Genomic DNA, 16,388 nt, shown 5'->3' on the forward strand with positions numbered 1-16,388 from the left:
AATGCGATGCGAGGTTGCCATACGCAGCGATAGATAGGTAAGTGGAGTGGTCACTTTGTTCAAATTGCAGCAAAGCTCTTCACTAATAATAGAAACGGCGGCTCCGGTGTCAATAAGTGCGTGTACAGTGACGCCATCTACAGACAGCTCAATTTCGTTCGCAGGATAAAAATGAGGCCTTGAAATGTTCGACGTAAACGCAGTTCTTGCCTCGGGAACTGCGACTGTTAGTTTTCCTCGCGGGCTGGACTGAGTCGACGAACCATGGGGGAAAGGGATTGGTAACGTGGGAAGGGCAACCGGTGTGAATCGAAGGGGCAGCGACTAGAAGACGAGTCCGCAGGAAGATTAGAGACGTCATGACGTGGAAGTTGAGCAGGCATGTAGCCAGCGGCACCCCCACTGTCAAGGAAACGGAAGTTGTGACGGCAGTAGAATCGTGCTACGTGGCCTGGAAAACCACAGGAATAGTATATTGGCCGGTTGTCAGGTGTGCGCCACGGGTTTATGACAGGGGCTCCAGCGGCCGAGTAAGGAACGGGAACCAGACGTGAAGGTGGTAGCGGTACATGGAAAGTTCCGGTCGTCCGGTAGACGTCAGGAGCCTGGGACGGTCCGGGATCAGTCATCGCAGGAGCAGGTGGTAGCGTCCGACTGCGGAGTTCCAGGATGTGGAAGAGAAACCCAGCACCTCCACCAGATGCAATGGGGATGTTTGTCTAGCAGCACTCAATCTATCGTTTCAATGCTAGAGCAAAAACAAGTCAATGGGAGCTATGGTGGAGTGGGCGAGCAAGCGTTTCTTGTGTTCTTCCTTTACCAGCACTTATTAAAAATATAGCACTCTGTCAGGTCGTTTTGTTCCCCTGTAAGCGCTGGTTTGTCACGTTTTCTTCATACACATTGGTTCTTCTGTGTGTGCTCCTTCCCTTCACCTGCCCATTGCATCATCTTTCAATTTCCACAGTACTGTATGCTGGTAGAATGCGCTAATATTGTTTGCCACAAGTTCTCAGACAGTTGGCGTTATCATCCTGCTCCACAGATTCGGGCCAAATGTTTGGAATACGAGGAAACTAGCACGTGCTCATACACACGTGGTGAAAACTATTCTGGAATGCAAGCGCTTTTCATGAGGTGCAAGCAGGTCAGGAATGTCAAGTGGCAGTGCTGGAGTGAATGACTGGGCATAGAAAAATACCACCACACAGAATATGAAAACATAAGCAAACATTAGGATGACAGCACTACAAACTTTACGCTAACATTGTGATTGTAAGCTACCTAGCAATCCCTCTCCCATGCAGTGGCTGAAATTAATCCAAGACCTCTTGAACTCAAGCCCAAGAGTCACGCTGAGACATTTAACCCTACGTAGACAACTTGTGGGAAGTTGCTGACAATGATCGCCTGATCCACAAAAGATGCACATGTGTGTGACCTAATCACGCACTGTCGTCACTCGAGTCTTCTGTGTGCCTAGGTCGGTCTTCACTGGACGCAAACCTTGAAAGGTGACCCCGCACTAGCGCAGCCTTGTCCACTGGTCCAAAAGAGCTTGTAAGTGGCGGTGGCGTAGGCAAAGTTGTGACGTGCGAATCACCGAAACTGCCACTGTCCACAACCTCGTTCACGATTTCAAGAAGAAGCCCAACATAACCTGCACCAGATGCATGCAAAGAAGCAACAAAAAAACACGTCAAACTTATTCAAAAACAACGTATGAGTGTCTCTCCTGCAGTCTCTGGTTTCTTTAAGTGCCAAAAGCAGCAGTGCAGGTATTGTTTAAATGGACAAAAAATATCTGCTACTATACTCCATTTCAACTTTTTTTCTTAATATTTCACCTCACCTGTGGGCACCACAACTAGCACCAATTTTTGCCATAGCCGGTAACTATGTTCGAAAAGGAAATAATTCATACTGCAGCTGCCGCAAGCATGCATTTTTATCACACGTTTTTAAAAGAAGTCCTCTCAGTACGTTTTGCAGTGCTTACTGAACGAACAGTCGTCTTATTACACTAGCGCGTGTATATGTGACTTTATTTTTGCAAAGGTGTCATTCAGACAAGGATGGAACTCACACTCAGGTGTAACAACAGAAGATACAGTATGTGAGAGCCTCTGCTGGTGTCAACCTGTGCAGCCATTTTTGTTGTGGCTAAAAGTGTTGAAAGCTGCTTATACATGCCACAACTGCTTCAAGGCTATTAGTGCGTGCTATATGATTTTTCTCATAACCTTTGACTCATGCATCTGCTGCAAACAGTGGGCTAAGTATGCTGTCTTAATTGTAGAAATTCAAGTTTTGGCCTCGCTATGCAGTTATGTACGCACCAAAAGTTGCAGGCTCTTTGACTGGGCATGCCACTGGCTTGCCTTTTCTTGCTTTTGGGTACTTCACTGCCCACTGCCGCTTGCCCACAGTAGTTCTGTGTTGCACCCTGTCCGCATTTTCATTATAGTGCAAAGCAGCCAGTTTTGACCTGTGTAAGGAGATGTAGAATATCAGAAGTGCATACCACTACCTAAACAACTGCTAAGAGAACATACTTTGCTTCCAGTTTTGCGAAAAGCATGCCTAAATGCATGCTGCAAGGAAAGCACACCTTTTAACACCAAGTATATGGAACACTTTGTCTAGTGCAGAGCTCGCAACCATGCGCTTCAGCCCGGCGCATTTGTCATCTAAATTTGCAGCCCATTTTTTCTTTTTGTGTGTTGTGTAACTGCAGTCCATGACCATCAACTTATGCAGGCTCTTAGCATCGGTTCATCTGTTTTTGGAGCCACACATGATAACTCACTACTTGCTCTTCTGCCTTGTTGCTGCTGTAAAACAGCATCTCTACTTATTTACCACAGACATGACTGTTATTGCAGATAATCATGCAAAAGTGTTGTTTCCAAATTTATTTAAATTGAAAGTCCTTTATTGTTAAATGAAAGGTAAAAGGGCACTTTAGAGCAAAACTGTTGTCGGCACAGTGCTCACAACACTTTTGTCGGTAAAGTGCATTAACCAGCTAGTGGTCACATGGAGTTGCACTAATTTCACACGCAACCACACCAACTTTCATGGCTGAAAATATTACAATGTGAAATCTCATGTACATTGCCCGCTTTCATTTTAGTAAACAGGTGCTGATACTTTTATGCGTGGACAACAAAGAGTTCATTTGTACAGCAATGCAGGTACACTTAACACATTAGTCTTGCCCTTTATGACATTTAGCACACGATTACACCAATGTACGTATGTGAAGTATGTACGTATGAGAAGTATGTGAAGAAATTGATTCACTTTCATACCTTGCCAGCATCCCATGAAAAGAAAATGTGAAGCTCTTTGGAGCAAACCGGTTCAGGACAGAATGGAAGGATTCCAAACTTGATGTTTGGAATGATGGTGACACCTGCTTGATGTCTAGAAGCAGGCGATTATTTTCCACTATGCCGCGCAGTTTGTCAAAGGCATCAGTACCTGGTAGCATGAAATTCAAGGATACAACATAAATGCAAGAAGAAATATTTTGAAGGGTTACACCAATACATATTGAATAGTAGAGCAATGAGCAGGCATACACCCCTGTTGCTTGAAATACATCAGCTGAACAATTATCTTTTTCAAGTTTCAAAGTGTCATTAGTGATTGCCAAGGGTTATTCTTCCCTGCATAGGAATACTAAAGGATACCACTGTGAATCAAATGGAAAGTTACTAGGCTTGATGGAAAAGTACCTGGAAAAATCCACTTTCTAGGCAAGAGGTCTCCATGCTCGCAGTTGGCATATTCCTTGCTGTGGCCACAGTGCTTGTTCTGAATGTGGTTGAGGAGCGACAGCCAGATGGCTACCGCGAGCTCGCCTCTTCTTTCAGCGGTCATCACTCTTGCTGCAGCTATCCTCACCGAAAAGTAGAAGTGGTTAATGATGGAGGTCTCCCACTTCTCAATCACACCGCAGCCCCGTGACCGGGAGACAGCCTGCAGCTTCTTTTTCAGCCCTAGACAAAACAAAATCATGAACGTAGGCAGCTACTCTCAAATGCTCTGTTTAAAAGCAATTGGCACAATCACATCACCAAAACACCCATCAACCAATTGAGAAGTAGTCTTCAATGATTATGAGCATACCACTTTGATTTATACTCTAAAAAATTATGAAGTCGAGAGCAATGTGCATTAATAAAACCTGAAAATAAGCACACAGTATGTATGCACATGACCAATCTTCATGTAGGGAACTGCAGGGCTATGATTAGAATGATCAGAAATTATAGTACTCTTTTTATTAATAAGGTTGCCCCTTTAGCAGCTTACAGGAAAGTAGCCCTGTATAAAACACAAACATGACATCACTTAAGCCCAAACTGCATGAGAACGATTTTGTGTGCGACGGCAACAAGCGATGAAACGGACCGTCGCACGAACAGATCGCTCGGTCTTTTCGCTCAATCGCTCAGTTCTAGAAATCTACAATTCGTCACTCGTCGCCCGGAAGTGCTATGAGCGACTAGCCAATAGCGCAAAGCCGGAACTGGACATACATCAGTCAAGCAATACCAATTGTCGCACGGAACGAGCAAAGGACTAGATTTTGATACGTGCAAGGATAATAATGTAGTGCAAGACCTTTAGAATTATTTATGCTCCTCTTTACACTAAAACACATAATCTTAAATTAATAAAGCAAGTGTCACGCCATTTTTAGCGAGTATTTCCTGCCCTCATACCGGCAACACCGGGGAGACGTCGCTCCCATGCGGTACGACTTGTAGGCGAAGAGCGACTGCTACAGCCATCTCCGTCGCGTCACTTGTCGCGCGCAAGACTGTGTGCATGCAGTTTATACTTTACGCCCAAAAAGCTCCCTACTCTGCTAATGTGACAGCCTCTCTCGTCTGCTGACTTGCTTGATGTGCTTCATGACAGCGGCAGCTTTGCTGCTCGCTTAAAAACATGGGCATAAAAATACAGACGAGAGGTTCCTTGACCAACATTAGGCAAGTATGGCAAGAACAATTGTCCAGCAAACAGCAGACCAATTATGCACTGAAAGAAATGAGGTACTAACCTTTGGCAACATGCCAAGCATCAATGAGGTGGGCAATATCAGGCCGATTTTGTCTCATGTGTTTGCGCACCTGGGTGTGCCTATCCGTCACAAGCTCACGCACGCAAACTTTCTGGTCCTCAAGGCCCTTTAGTGCCCTCTTCAGTCCTTCTAATTCCATTGCACCACTGCTGGTAACTTCGTTTGACTGCAATGGGAGGTCAAGGAAGAGAAGGAGAAGAGTATATTCCATTCGTTGCCACTATGCTCTACAAGTGAAAACGAAAAGAAATATTTCTCACCTGCACAAGCTGCATGTCAATTATACGGTTCAGTGAAGTGTCCAGCAACGAGTACGTTCCATACTTTGCACTGTAGCCTGGTGAATCTGCACGGCTGTCACCTGCGAGTTGGGCACCCGTCCTGCTTAGACAGCTTAACAGAGACTGTTGTTCACGTTCCCACAGCTGAAAGGAATAGTAAATATATATTGTTACAGAGCAGTGGGGCATAGTGTGTCCATGAACAAAGAAGACGATATATATATATATATATATATATATATAGAGAGAGAGAGAGAGTTCTCTAGGCCCAGAAATAAGGCAAAAAAGGAGAAAAAGCAAGAACCTTGAAGCAATGCTTCGAACGATAGAACTGCACTAATCAGCAATGTAGTACCACATAAGGTGGTCCATTTTCTCAGGACTGGGCATCGAAATACACACTTAAGAAATTTATTTTCATGAATACTGGCATGGCCATCTTGACGATTAGGATTTTGTGGTCGATAAAAACAATTACAGACAAATCATGCTCACCTGGTGCACAGCAGGAATCATAATGTCCCTCTGTAGGCGGTCATAAGTACGCTTACTGAAGCATGCGATGCCAGCACTTTGGAAAAGCCGCAGGACTTGCGTTGGACTTGAGCCAGTAAATAAAATTGCAGCAGCCAAAGCAACATTGCCCATGGCAAAGCGTTTCATCTTTGGCTGGCTGTGCCAGCTCAAAACATGGCCATCTTGGCATGTTGATGTCACCACAGCAAGAGAGCCAAAAACCTGCACAAACAAGAACACACCTATGCGGCACCCTACATATGGTAAATTGTAGGACTACAGCTACTGTTATGCTGCTATGGTATTAGGTGAAGGAAATCAAGTGCTATGAGATGGAACTGCAGGTGTTGCCCACGACTGCAGTTCGGTCCGTAAGCCTTTGAGCCGAGTCGTGTGCTGCTCTGTTATTGCTATCCTCTGGTAAGGCAAGTTGCATTTCCTATAACTTAGCCGGTAGCCCGATTAGTGCTAGATTGAATAGCATAGGTGATATTACCGAACCTTGCGGCGTGCCAATGACATCATGCACACAGAAAACGTCATTAGTGGCAGAACAAATGCAGCAAACACTTCCCCTTTATGGCAGGCAAAATGACGGAGGAGCCATGGCACACCCTTGGACATCACTTAAAAAAGGTCCATTCCAGAAAAGCTTGCTGTCAGCTTTGAATAACAAAAGTGATTTCCATACCTCTAGTGATGACTTTGCAGGGAGGTGGCATTTCCTGCAAGACTTGACAAGTTGCAGAAGGTTTTCCTCGAACACAATAATTTTGCGAGGACATGGTTCGGCGAGAGCACTGTAAAGTGAATTTATATTCCATTTCACTCAATTGCTTTGTTTCCATGCAGCATCCTTTACACTTTTCCTTTAACTGGCAGGCCTATAAAGAGGCATTACTTCAAATTGAACTAAAGTAACTTTTTAGTGTGAATATCTCAAGAAACCTTTTATGTTTCCAAGTACCTATAATGACCAACAAATATATCTGTAAGCAATGCATAGAAAAAAATTTGCGTTGGGCCATGAAGTACACTTACGGTCCTGAGTCCTCCAAAGATGGCTCATACGTAGTGTCCATTGGGTCATCCTGAAAAGTCAGTGACAATTCTGCTGGCTTAGGCGTTGAGCACCTTGGCTGTTTGTCCTCGGGGAGCACAATGTCCATAAAATCGCACTCGGTCTGACATTCTGCAATGGAAGATGTGCACATATTGAGGCTGAAGCTAAAGTGTCAAGAGCATAAGAACAGAACAGCTCTGCAAAAAGCATGTATTCTGCAACAAGTATAGTTGTGGCACTGCTTCTTCAGCCCTTGCTTATAAAAAAAGTAAATTTTATGAGAGGCCACAACCAAAAAATCCACCTACACCAGGTCTGTTGTTTGAGAGCATTGCGCTTGAAAACAGTACTGTGTGTGGGCACATTAAAACAAAAAAACTACTATGCGAGTCATCAGTTCACAGATCGGTCAAATAATTGAATCGCACTCTCAGACCAAAAGGTAATCAGAAACAAGTTGTCCACATAAATTGACACTTCCCTTGAATCAAGGATTAGGGAATTAAAGTGGACACAGAATGTAAACATCAGCTGTCACAAGTTTAAAGGCGACGCATTTACAAGTGATTAACACCCATAACAATTTGTGTAATTAATGATAAAGTTGGCTTCACTACACCTGCTTAAAGTTGCCCTTTTTCGCGCCAAATACGTAAAGATAAAGTGAAGGTCCCAAACACAACTTCTGTGGCCTTTGAGAGTTGTGAGGAACCGGTTGTCACGTAGAATCACATTTGGTCATGTACGAAGGCCCTAGTATGGCACACACGTAAGATAATTTTACTAACGTTTCGGCTAGTGGCCCTGCCTTCATCATTTAAACACCACTCAAACGAAGGCAGGACCACCATATGTATGTATGTATATCTCAAGACATAACAGCAGGTAATAAAATATACCAGAATGTTACTGGCGTTTTGGCCGAGGACCGGCCACGGTCGGAGTGAAGTCGGACCCCGGCCGAAACAGAGGTAAAATCCTGGTAGTTCTCCTACGAGCTTCTATTGTTCGACCTGTTTCACTGGCGGATCCTGCAACATTGTGTGTGTGTGTATGCGTGTGTTGCCGCCAAGGGGCCCCCTCGACTGAAGGGAGACTTTAAGCCCTGACTGACATTACACAGTGCACAGGTCTCTGGCATTTCGCCACCTCCGAACTGCAACAGCTGCGGCCGGGATCGAACCCACCTCTTTCGAGTCATCATCCAAACACCGTAACCACTGAGCCTAAAGGATGGCAGAAGCCCCATGCGGGCATGCACCTATTGCTGTTACTCATATGATACACTTAATAACACTAAGCTGCACCAAAATATGATCATTCCCTATATCCTAACTTGGCAATGCTCACTACTGGTATATATGTGGCCGCATGCTCCTCACATTTTTTCAATAAACGCCAGATATGTTCGCTCGCTCCATACGCACCCACAGTCCGGTTGGCACCTTCGGTTTGCACACCAATGCTTCTCATTTTTGGACGTATTGTTGCTTGTGTCGCCTTCAGTGACACTTGCACAGAGCACTGAGTCTGGGAGTCGCATGTATTGCACCCAATCCCTGCTGTGGCTCCACATGGTGGTGATAACGTGTTGGAGTGATGACCAAGTGCTGGATCAATAGGAGATTATCAGAGAGGTCAGTCTTAGCGACAAGTTTAATCAATCACTTTTTGCACTCAGAGGCCAAGGCCATACGTGGCATGATTGCCACTATCATGTTAGTGATTTGTTGATCAGGTGCACGGCTCATCGAATTTCACGAGTACAAATACATAATGCCGAATATATTTTCCCTACAATCGTACATTTACCATTTCAACATGTCAAGGAATTTTAAGATTAATGATACAGTACTATATGTGGCCTACTTACATGGGTTTATCGGTATTTATTTATCTATTTTACCCTCAGGGTTTGTACATTACACTATAGAGGGAAATATTACAGACCAAAATTGGAAAAAACAGTTGATACAATAACAATAAGGAGCATGAGCAATCACCAAATTAATACAAAAATTAAACAGCTGCAACTGAGATAAAGCAGAGTAATTAGAACATCTAAAACTAAAACAACAAGCTAAAAACAGAAGAACAAAGCGTAGTTATCAACCAACGGCAGTTTCTATTACATTGAATTTCAATTTTCGGCACTTTGCACATAGCAGTGCGAATGAGGCTTACAGCGAAACAGATCAGCGAAAATCAAATACCTGTGCTCGAAGATCTCTCTTCCATGGTCGTCTCCTCGAAGAGATCAACACCGTCGCTCTCAACTTCAGCTACGCACTGCGCAAACCATCAAATACGCCAGCATTACCACCATTGTCAACAAACATGCCTGCAGCTAATACACTCGGACGTAATACAAACCTGACGCTTCGGCGAAGTTGCTCCGCTTTCAGACGGTAGGAGACTTCGTGCAGCAGCGGGATACACCATCGGCACGGCACCGGATACCAACCAACGCTTCTTCGGAATGCCGAAGCTGACCGCATACTTTGACTCGTACGCGTCCGAGCAGAAGTGGAGCGAACAAAGCACGCTCGACTTCCCCGGCGTCCAAAAGTGCCGCCCGGTAGCGCGAACAAAGTCTATCCAGGCGTTTCTTTGTGCATCATCTCGGGGGAACTTATGGAAACTCACAGGGTCTCCGAATTTGCTGGGGCAGAAGTCCAACGCACAATAGTACACAGGCATGGTCACTGCGCGAGCAACCGTCCGGATGCCTCCAACGCTCGAGCAAGCTCACACGCTGAATGTCGCCGTCGCAGGTTCGCGTGACGACGCGAAACACTTTGCAAAATGCCAGCAAGCTTGGCTAGTTCGCTGAGAAAAACTAGGCGAGCGAATGTGGATCCGCAGCCGATGCGGTTCCCTGCACTACTCTCTCTAGCCGGTGCTGTGGGTTACCGCTCATTGTACATACGTCACTGTAATGTGGTATGACGTCACTAAAAATTTCGTTACGCTACCAATACAGTGACGTTGGTGTCAATCGCGCTAGCGATGGGTCTCGATCGCGAGAACGAGCATTTAGGCACTCTTTGAAAGTGAATTAAAATATATTGTAAGCGTTTGATGTGTCCAACACTTCATGTTGAGTGTCCTAGCATACAGAGGAAGCCTACAGCAAGCATTTTATAGCCTCAAAATTTGGTGTCTCAACCCCTTTAATTTGTCTAGAAGATTAAGTGTATACACACTAGCATATGCGGGGGCTATTCTGCGAGTTTTGTATGTTTTGAACATGTGCCATGAGGATTCTTCATCGCTCAAAACTTGATATACAACTGCACAAAGCAGCATCAATAGCTACGTTGCTTCCCCATCTTGTGTCGAGGGTCTGTGCATGTTTCCTAAGATAGTCCTTGTGTCGTCGTCCTGTTTGTCCTACATAAATGCTGCTGCAGGGCAGTAGGATGTTGTAAACAGCACCAACTGCACTTCCTATGATCTCCAGCACATACTTCTTGATGCAAACTTCTCGTCTTGACCTGGTCCGGTTGACATTTTCGTACCTGACCAGTTTGTTGGCCCTGAAAATAAAAAGGTAGTTCCAACTCTCCCTAGCAATTTGCTTGAATTGACAGCTTCCTTTGTGTACCTATTGTATAGCAGTGATAGGCCTTGGCTTCCTTGAAGTACTCCGACTGAAGACTTCACCTATGTTCAGCTCCGTTAAATGCTTCTTGGCAACGCATGGCGAAAGGCAGTGCGAACACACTGTTAAAAGCAACCATACTTGGGTCTTGAAGCTCCCCTCCACTTCGTGGTAGTGCCCTTGTGTTCCTGTAGCAACAACACGCTTCAGTGTTCAAGTGCGCTAATAGGAAAGGCCAAGACACTTTTGAGTGTGGGGCATAGATCCAGCACGATGCTCACCACAGAAAACCTTCAAGCCAGATATTGGAGCTTGCCTTCCAGCAGTTTTACTTCCATGAGCACACCTGGCACTGTGGAGGAGACATTAAAAAATGGCTGAACTCCTTGAGTAGCCTTGCTTGGCAACTTCTCACAGACAAAAACACTGTCAGGTAACTAAAACACTAGCTATTGTGGGCACCAGTGTAGTAAAGTTATTTTGCTTCATTGGCAATTTTCTCGAAGTAAGGCTACTAAATGGGTAGAGTGATTTTCTTCCTGTCTTCTCTGCAGTGCTAGATGAGTTCACGTACGGGGAAAAACTACCACTAGACAGTGATCTTCCATTTCTGGACCGCAGGGTTTTCTTTGGTTAGTGTTATGTATGCTGGAGCTATGCCCAATGTTTGGAGGAGGGTATTCTGCCTTCCGCATCGGCACACTCTTTCGCTGTGAAGCTCATCACAGGAACACCAAAAGGCGTCCTCAAGAAATCGAGGCATCACCAAGTGGAGGAGAGCTTCTGAACCCATGTCTAACATTTCCTTAAAGTGTGGTGGCCACTGTTACATCATATTCACATGGTCAGTCATAGTGTCAAAGAGACTGTTGGGAAAGCTGGAACTTTCCTTTTATTTTTCACGTCGAGCAATCGGGGTACATTGTGCGAAAAGGGTGACTCGGACCGAGCCTTGACGCAAAGTGTAGCAAAAGGCAGAACAGCAGTTCATCAACTGTGTGGTTGTTGTTTACATTATCCCGCTATCCAGCAGCTGCAACTACGCAGGACAACAAGCCTAGTATATATATGTTTGTCTGTAAACAAAATTCTTTGCCTGCATTCATGTTGTCTAGCCTTCTCCCGTCATTTCGTGCTGTCCCCAAGTAATCGCATAGGTACACTCTTACATAACTTGCAATTATAAGATTCATGCTTGGGAATATAATCGGAAACTGTGCCATATGAATGACATAATTCATTACACGTGGTGTTAAAGTGGCTGTGCAGTCTGGGTAGGGGCTTCAAATCTGCTTGTTATAGCAATTCATAAGTTGCTTCCAAAACTTGAGATACAAAGATTCAAGCTATGTCTGTGAAAACAGTGCATCATGTTACAAGGAACTGTTAGAACACTCATGGGAAATAGCTCGGTATTGCGAGAGATTGTAGAAACTTGCTTCAACTTGCTTTCTACAGCATTTTATAAAGATGCTTTTTTAACTCCCGCATCTGTCGTGTTGTCTCATCACAAAACTGTAAACAAATATGAGTATTATGCCTTGAGTTTCAGTAAAGATTACATGAATATAATTTATCCTTTCCGACTCTATGCACACAATTCAATACACCAAGATAGTGCATTAATAGCAATGGCATTCATTAAATTAAGGATATTTAAAATGTGTCCCGTACATCTTCAAACTCTTCTAATTGAAATAGTGCTGCATGTTTGAATTACACAGGCAAATTATTTTAGTAAAGGAAGTATGAAGGTAGATGGTTGGGTACTTTGCTTGGTGTATGTAATTGTATGTATGTCACTTCTTTCATCGTTTTTCACAGTGTGTTGCAGCAGTCATAATTTTCGAATGGCTGGATAGGTGCTATTCAAGCCTGGTAGACATGAAATAGTTGATGTTTGCAAATCTGATGTACTTGCACTGAGTTTTTGCATGGAGTGCACATTCCATAAACTTGACAAACTCACTAAAGAACTGAAAACTCCTAATCTATTGTACTTCTGTAAGCATTTTATGAATATGAATATGTAAGAAATGCGGTGAAGCTAAGTTTTCAATCAACACAACTAATTGGCATGTGAAAGGGCTAAGGAAAGAGGCTCCTTGAAAACAATTTCTCGAAACATCGCAACATACCACCTGAGGGTCTCCAACCTTAACCTCTTACTACTGTTTTGCAAATCACAATATTGACTGAATGCAGTATTTTTCTGACCAGTCTTTCATGTAATGTAAAGAAAGTTAACATGCCTAGTCTTACATGAAGATAAATTTGAAATCATTTATTTATAGCACTCACTTAGCAGCAGTTGTGAACTTTTCTTTATCAGTATAGTACTTGTGATTCACCTTTGTATTGCTGAGTACAGGTAGAGATATGGTTAGTTGTTTACTAGAAAGGATCCCGAATTTTCCACCTTCTGATTGTAGCTTAGACCGTCACTTGTACTTCACAAGGAGTGGACTGTGGTAGCTAGGAAATATAGTTTTCCTGAGAATTTCCATGCATGCAATTTTGATTCTGTCTGCTAGCATGTTTGTATTACAGCATGAATTTCATAGATTAGAGGCTCCATGAAGGTACATTCTGTCGTTGGATTGTCTATGAGATGGTTAAGCAGGTTGACTGTATCTAGTTACAACTCCTCATGTCCTGTGGCAGTTATGTTTGTGTGGTTTGTTGCTGTCAGTGTAAGCTTAACATTTCTTTCCTTCTCCGAGGAAGGACACAAGCATTGAGGAGCCATTTGACCTGCCACTACACTGATACGGTATTTGGTAGGTTCTATTACAGGTTTTCTTTTGTGTAGTAGTACCTGCTATAATTCTGTATAATGTGTTCAGACCTTTAGTCAGCAGGCTGTTTGACAACAGGTGTTTACAAATGAATAACTAACAAGATTTTCAAGGTCATTAGTGATGCAATCGTTGCACACTGCTGCATTTTTCTGCAAATTAATTTATGAGCCATCCAGCAAGTGCTGCTCTCCTGCCTTAATGCACAAACCTTCAAATACTGTTAACGCTATATCACAAGTGTACAGCAAATGGAGATGACTGTTCACAGCGACAAGTTCATAATGTTTACTTACATGCAAAAGGGAGTCAAACGTCAGGTACACATTTGAAGTTTTCTAAAACAAGTTCATCATCATAGTGCATAAATGAACAAGTAACTTAGCGCAATAAAAATACACAGGCACAAGAAAGGGAGACAAAGACAAGCGCTTGGTGACTCAGAAGTGTGTGACATATATGTTCCAACCAATTATTATTTTCTAAATTTTCTTCTACTGATCCAGGACTCCTGTGACTACTTGCCTTAGGTAACATACTCTGTTGCCTTCTTGCCCTAGAAAACATAACTAGTGCCTTCTTGCAGCCCTTTAAACTGGCAACATCTTCACCACCGACAGTAGAGCATGTTCAGATAAATTCAACTAGACATGCTTGGTGACCACTTAATTTTGGTGAACAAATTTTATTTTGTGCCCGAGCCTGACGATAATGAAATCAATGATATCTTCTATTTTGTTGTAGCGCAAGCTGAACGACAAGGACAACAGAAACGCAAATTTGACGCACAGCCAGCGTTAACGTTCAACAAGATTCGTTTCCAGTTCTCATCACTATATATACCCTGAAAACGTCATACAACACGTGTAAAAGCTCGGTAAACATGAACTAACAAAAAAAAAATGGGAACCACACGCATGCAGTTTTTTAGCCACATAGATTGACAGACATGTAGACGTTTAACGCGATCAAAGATCGCATCATCTTCCACCTGCTTCTATTCATGATAACTGTTTTTTTAATCTAGGTTTGTGCTTGCATCTTTGGCAATGAAGGGCAAGAAAACCATCAGCAGCCAGGTATTTACTTTGTTATTGTGTTCTCGTAGCCTGTCATTTATACATCTACCAGTTTGACCATTGTAGGACCGTCCACACTCAAAGGAATGTCGTATAAAACACACGTGATGCAATCAATGAATTTGTTTTTGTGTTCATTTTCACATGCAGTATCTGCAATTCTTTCTGGCTTTGTCTTCCTACACAGGCTCCCCAATTTATTAGGAGCTGAAAAAACTATGTTGATATCAGACCTTCCAGCAATCTTTATTCTGTGGGAGAAACAATTATGTAGGGGATGACAGCAACCTTTCTTTTCTTTATGTCGGTGTTTGTACCATTCACTTGCTCGGAACCTTTCTTCACTTGGCTCGGGTAACCAGCGCCGCTTAAACGTGAGACTTGCCATCTGAAGCTATTGTGCATTAGGTGCCGGCATGGCTTCTTGAGCGCTTCACTGAAACACACCTTCATGATTCCCCCTCTTCAAGTTTTGTATGCACGCAATGAAATGGTAAAAGTGGCTTACTTGCGCTAGGTTCTTAACCCCAGCAGGTTTTGTTATCGGTGAGCACAAAATTAATGTGAAGGAATCCACACTTCCCGTCACATGGCTATCCTGCACCTAATGCACGATTGCTTCGAGCGGCAAGTCTCACGTTTAAGTGGCTTTGTTTACCCGAGCCACGTGCTCATGTCAGTCGTAGCAGGACTGCTTAAAAAGGCACAGCAAAAAGGTTCTGAGCAGGTATATGGTACAAGTACTGATATAAAGAAAAAGATTGCTGCCATGCCCTACATACATAGTTTCTCCCACAGATTAAAGATTGCTGGAAGGAGTGACATCAATGTTGTTTTTTCAACGCCTACTAAATTAATGAGCCTGTGTGGGAAGTCAAGGCCGGAAAGAATTTTGGATACTGCATGCGAGAAGGAACATAAAAGCAAATTCATTGATTATATCGCGTGTGTTGTATACCGCATTCCTCTTGGGTGTGGAGGGTCCTACATTGGCCAAACTGTTAGATGTATAAATGACAGGCTATGAGAACACAATAACAAATTAAATACCCTGGCTGCTGACGGTTTTCTTGCCCTTCATTGCCAAAGATAAGTGCAAACCTAGATTCAAAAAAGCAGTCATCATGAATAGAAGCAGGTGCAAGATAATGCGCTGAACTATAGACACTTGAAACATATCAACATTTGGTGACGCATGCATCAGTAAGCCTTCAATTTCATTATCCTCGAAAGAGCTTGATTATCTTTGTTCGCGTTAAACGTGTACATGTGTCAATCTGTGTGGCTAAAAAAACTGTATGTGTGTGGTTCCTGGTTTTCTTTAGTTCATGTTTACCGTGTCTTCACACGTGTTGTATGACGTTTTGAGGGTATATATAGTGACGAGAACAGGAAATAAATCTGATGTTGGAAGTTAACACTGTGTGCATGTCAAATGTGCCTTTCTGTTGTACCTGTTGTTCAGCCTTGCGCTGCAATAAAATAAAAGATGCCATACAAACAAGCCCCTATAGCTACCCTCATTCTTAGTTTCGCAAGAAAAAGAATTGTCTTTGAAAATAAAATATAGAAGCACCTGTTCAGTTGGAAGCATTTTTTTCTGGATTCTGCCAAATCCGTATTTTGATTAATCCCAAAGAAAAAGTGTTGTGGCTATGGCTCTAAGAATATTTTGGCACAGACTGCAGGCAAATGGCATGAATTCCAACTAATTACCACGGAGTATCCCTGCTACGATATAAAGTAAAACTTTGAAAACACATCATTGCACATGTTTTAAGTTCAGTGTGTTTTTCTCTGCATCTATTAACAGCACGGAATTTGGCCATCCTGTTGCCATTGAAGTCGCAGACATTTGGGCAAATAGCTCTGCCCTCATTGACTCTCAAAATCCACGAGAAGCGCTCATATTTGGACATTGCTTTAGTTTGAGCTTTACTTTAAAATTT

The 16,388-nt window shown here is 43.2% G+C and overlaps 1 protein-coding gene across 1 annotated transcript; it reads right to left on the bottom strand.

The window, feature by feature from the left end:
* Window positions 1-604: 604 nt before the first annotated feature.
* On the bottom strand, window positions 605-10,019 carry LOC125939992 (uncharacterized). The gene is made up of 10 exons (XM_049655611.1): window positions 9,332-10,019; window positions 9,172-9,247; window positions 8,386-8,568; window positions 6,937-7,087; window positions 6,587-6,695; window positions 5,875-6,117; window positions 5,359-5,523; window positions 5,078-5,264; window positions 3,744-4,007; window positions 605-1,660 (listed from the first exon to the last, which is right to left on the bottom strand). Exons 1-10 carry the CDS (start codon window positions 9,656-9,658, stop codon window positions 1,446-1,448), a joined length of 1,920 nt encoding a protein of 639 aa, XP_049511568.1. The 5' UTR covers window positions 9,659-10,019; the 3' UTR covers window positions 605-1,445.
* Window positions 10,020-16,388: the final 6,369 nt, after the last annotated feature.

This window comes from Dermacentor silvarum, chromosome 9, assembly GCF_013339745.2.
Source record: "Dermacentor silvarum isolate Dsil-2018 chromosome 9, BIME_Dsil_1.4, whole genome shotgun sequence".
Classification (NCBI taxonomy): domain Eukaryota; kingdom Metazoa; phylum Arthropoda; class Arachnida; order Ixodida; family Ixodidae; genus Dermacentor; species Dermacentor silvarum.

Excerpts from the sequence above, each read along its gene's own strand:
- LOC125939992 (XM_049655611.1), bottom strand. The coding sequence starts at position 9,658 with ATGCCTGTGTACTATTGTGCGTTGGACTTCTGCCCCAGCAAATTCGGA. Across the intron at positions 9,248-9,331 it reads CAACTTCGCCGAAGCGTCAG|TGCGTAGCTGAAGTTGAGAG; the intron begins GTTTGTATTACG and ends TGGTTTGCGCAG. Across the intron at positions 4,008-5,077 it reads TGCTTGGCATGTTGCCAAAG|GGCTGAAAAAGAAGCTGCAG; the intron begins GTTAGTACCTCA and ends TGTTTTGTCTAG.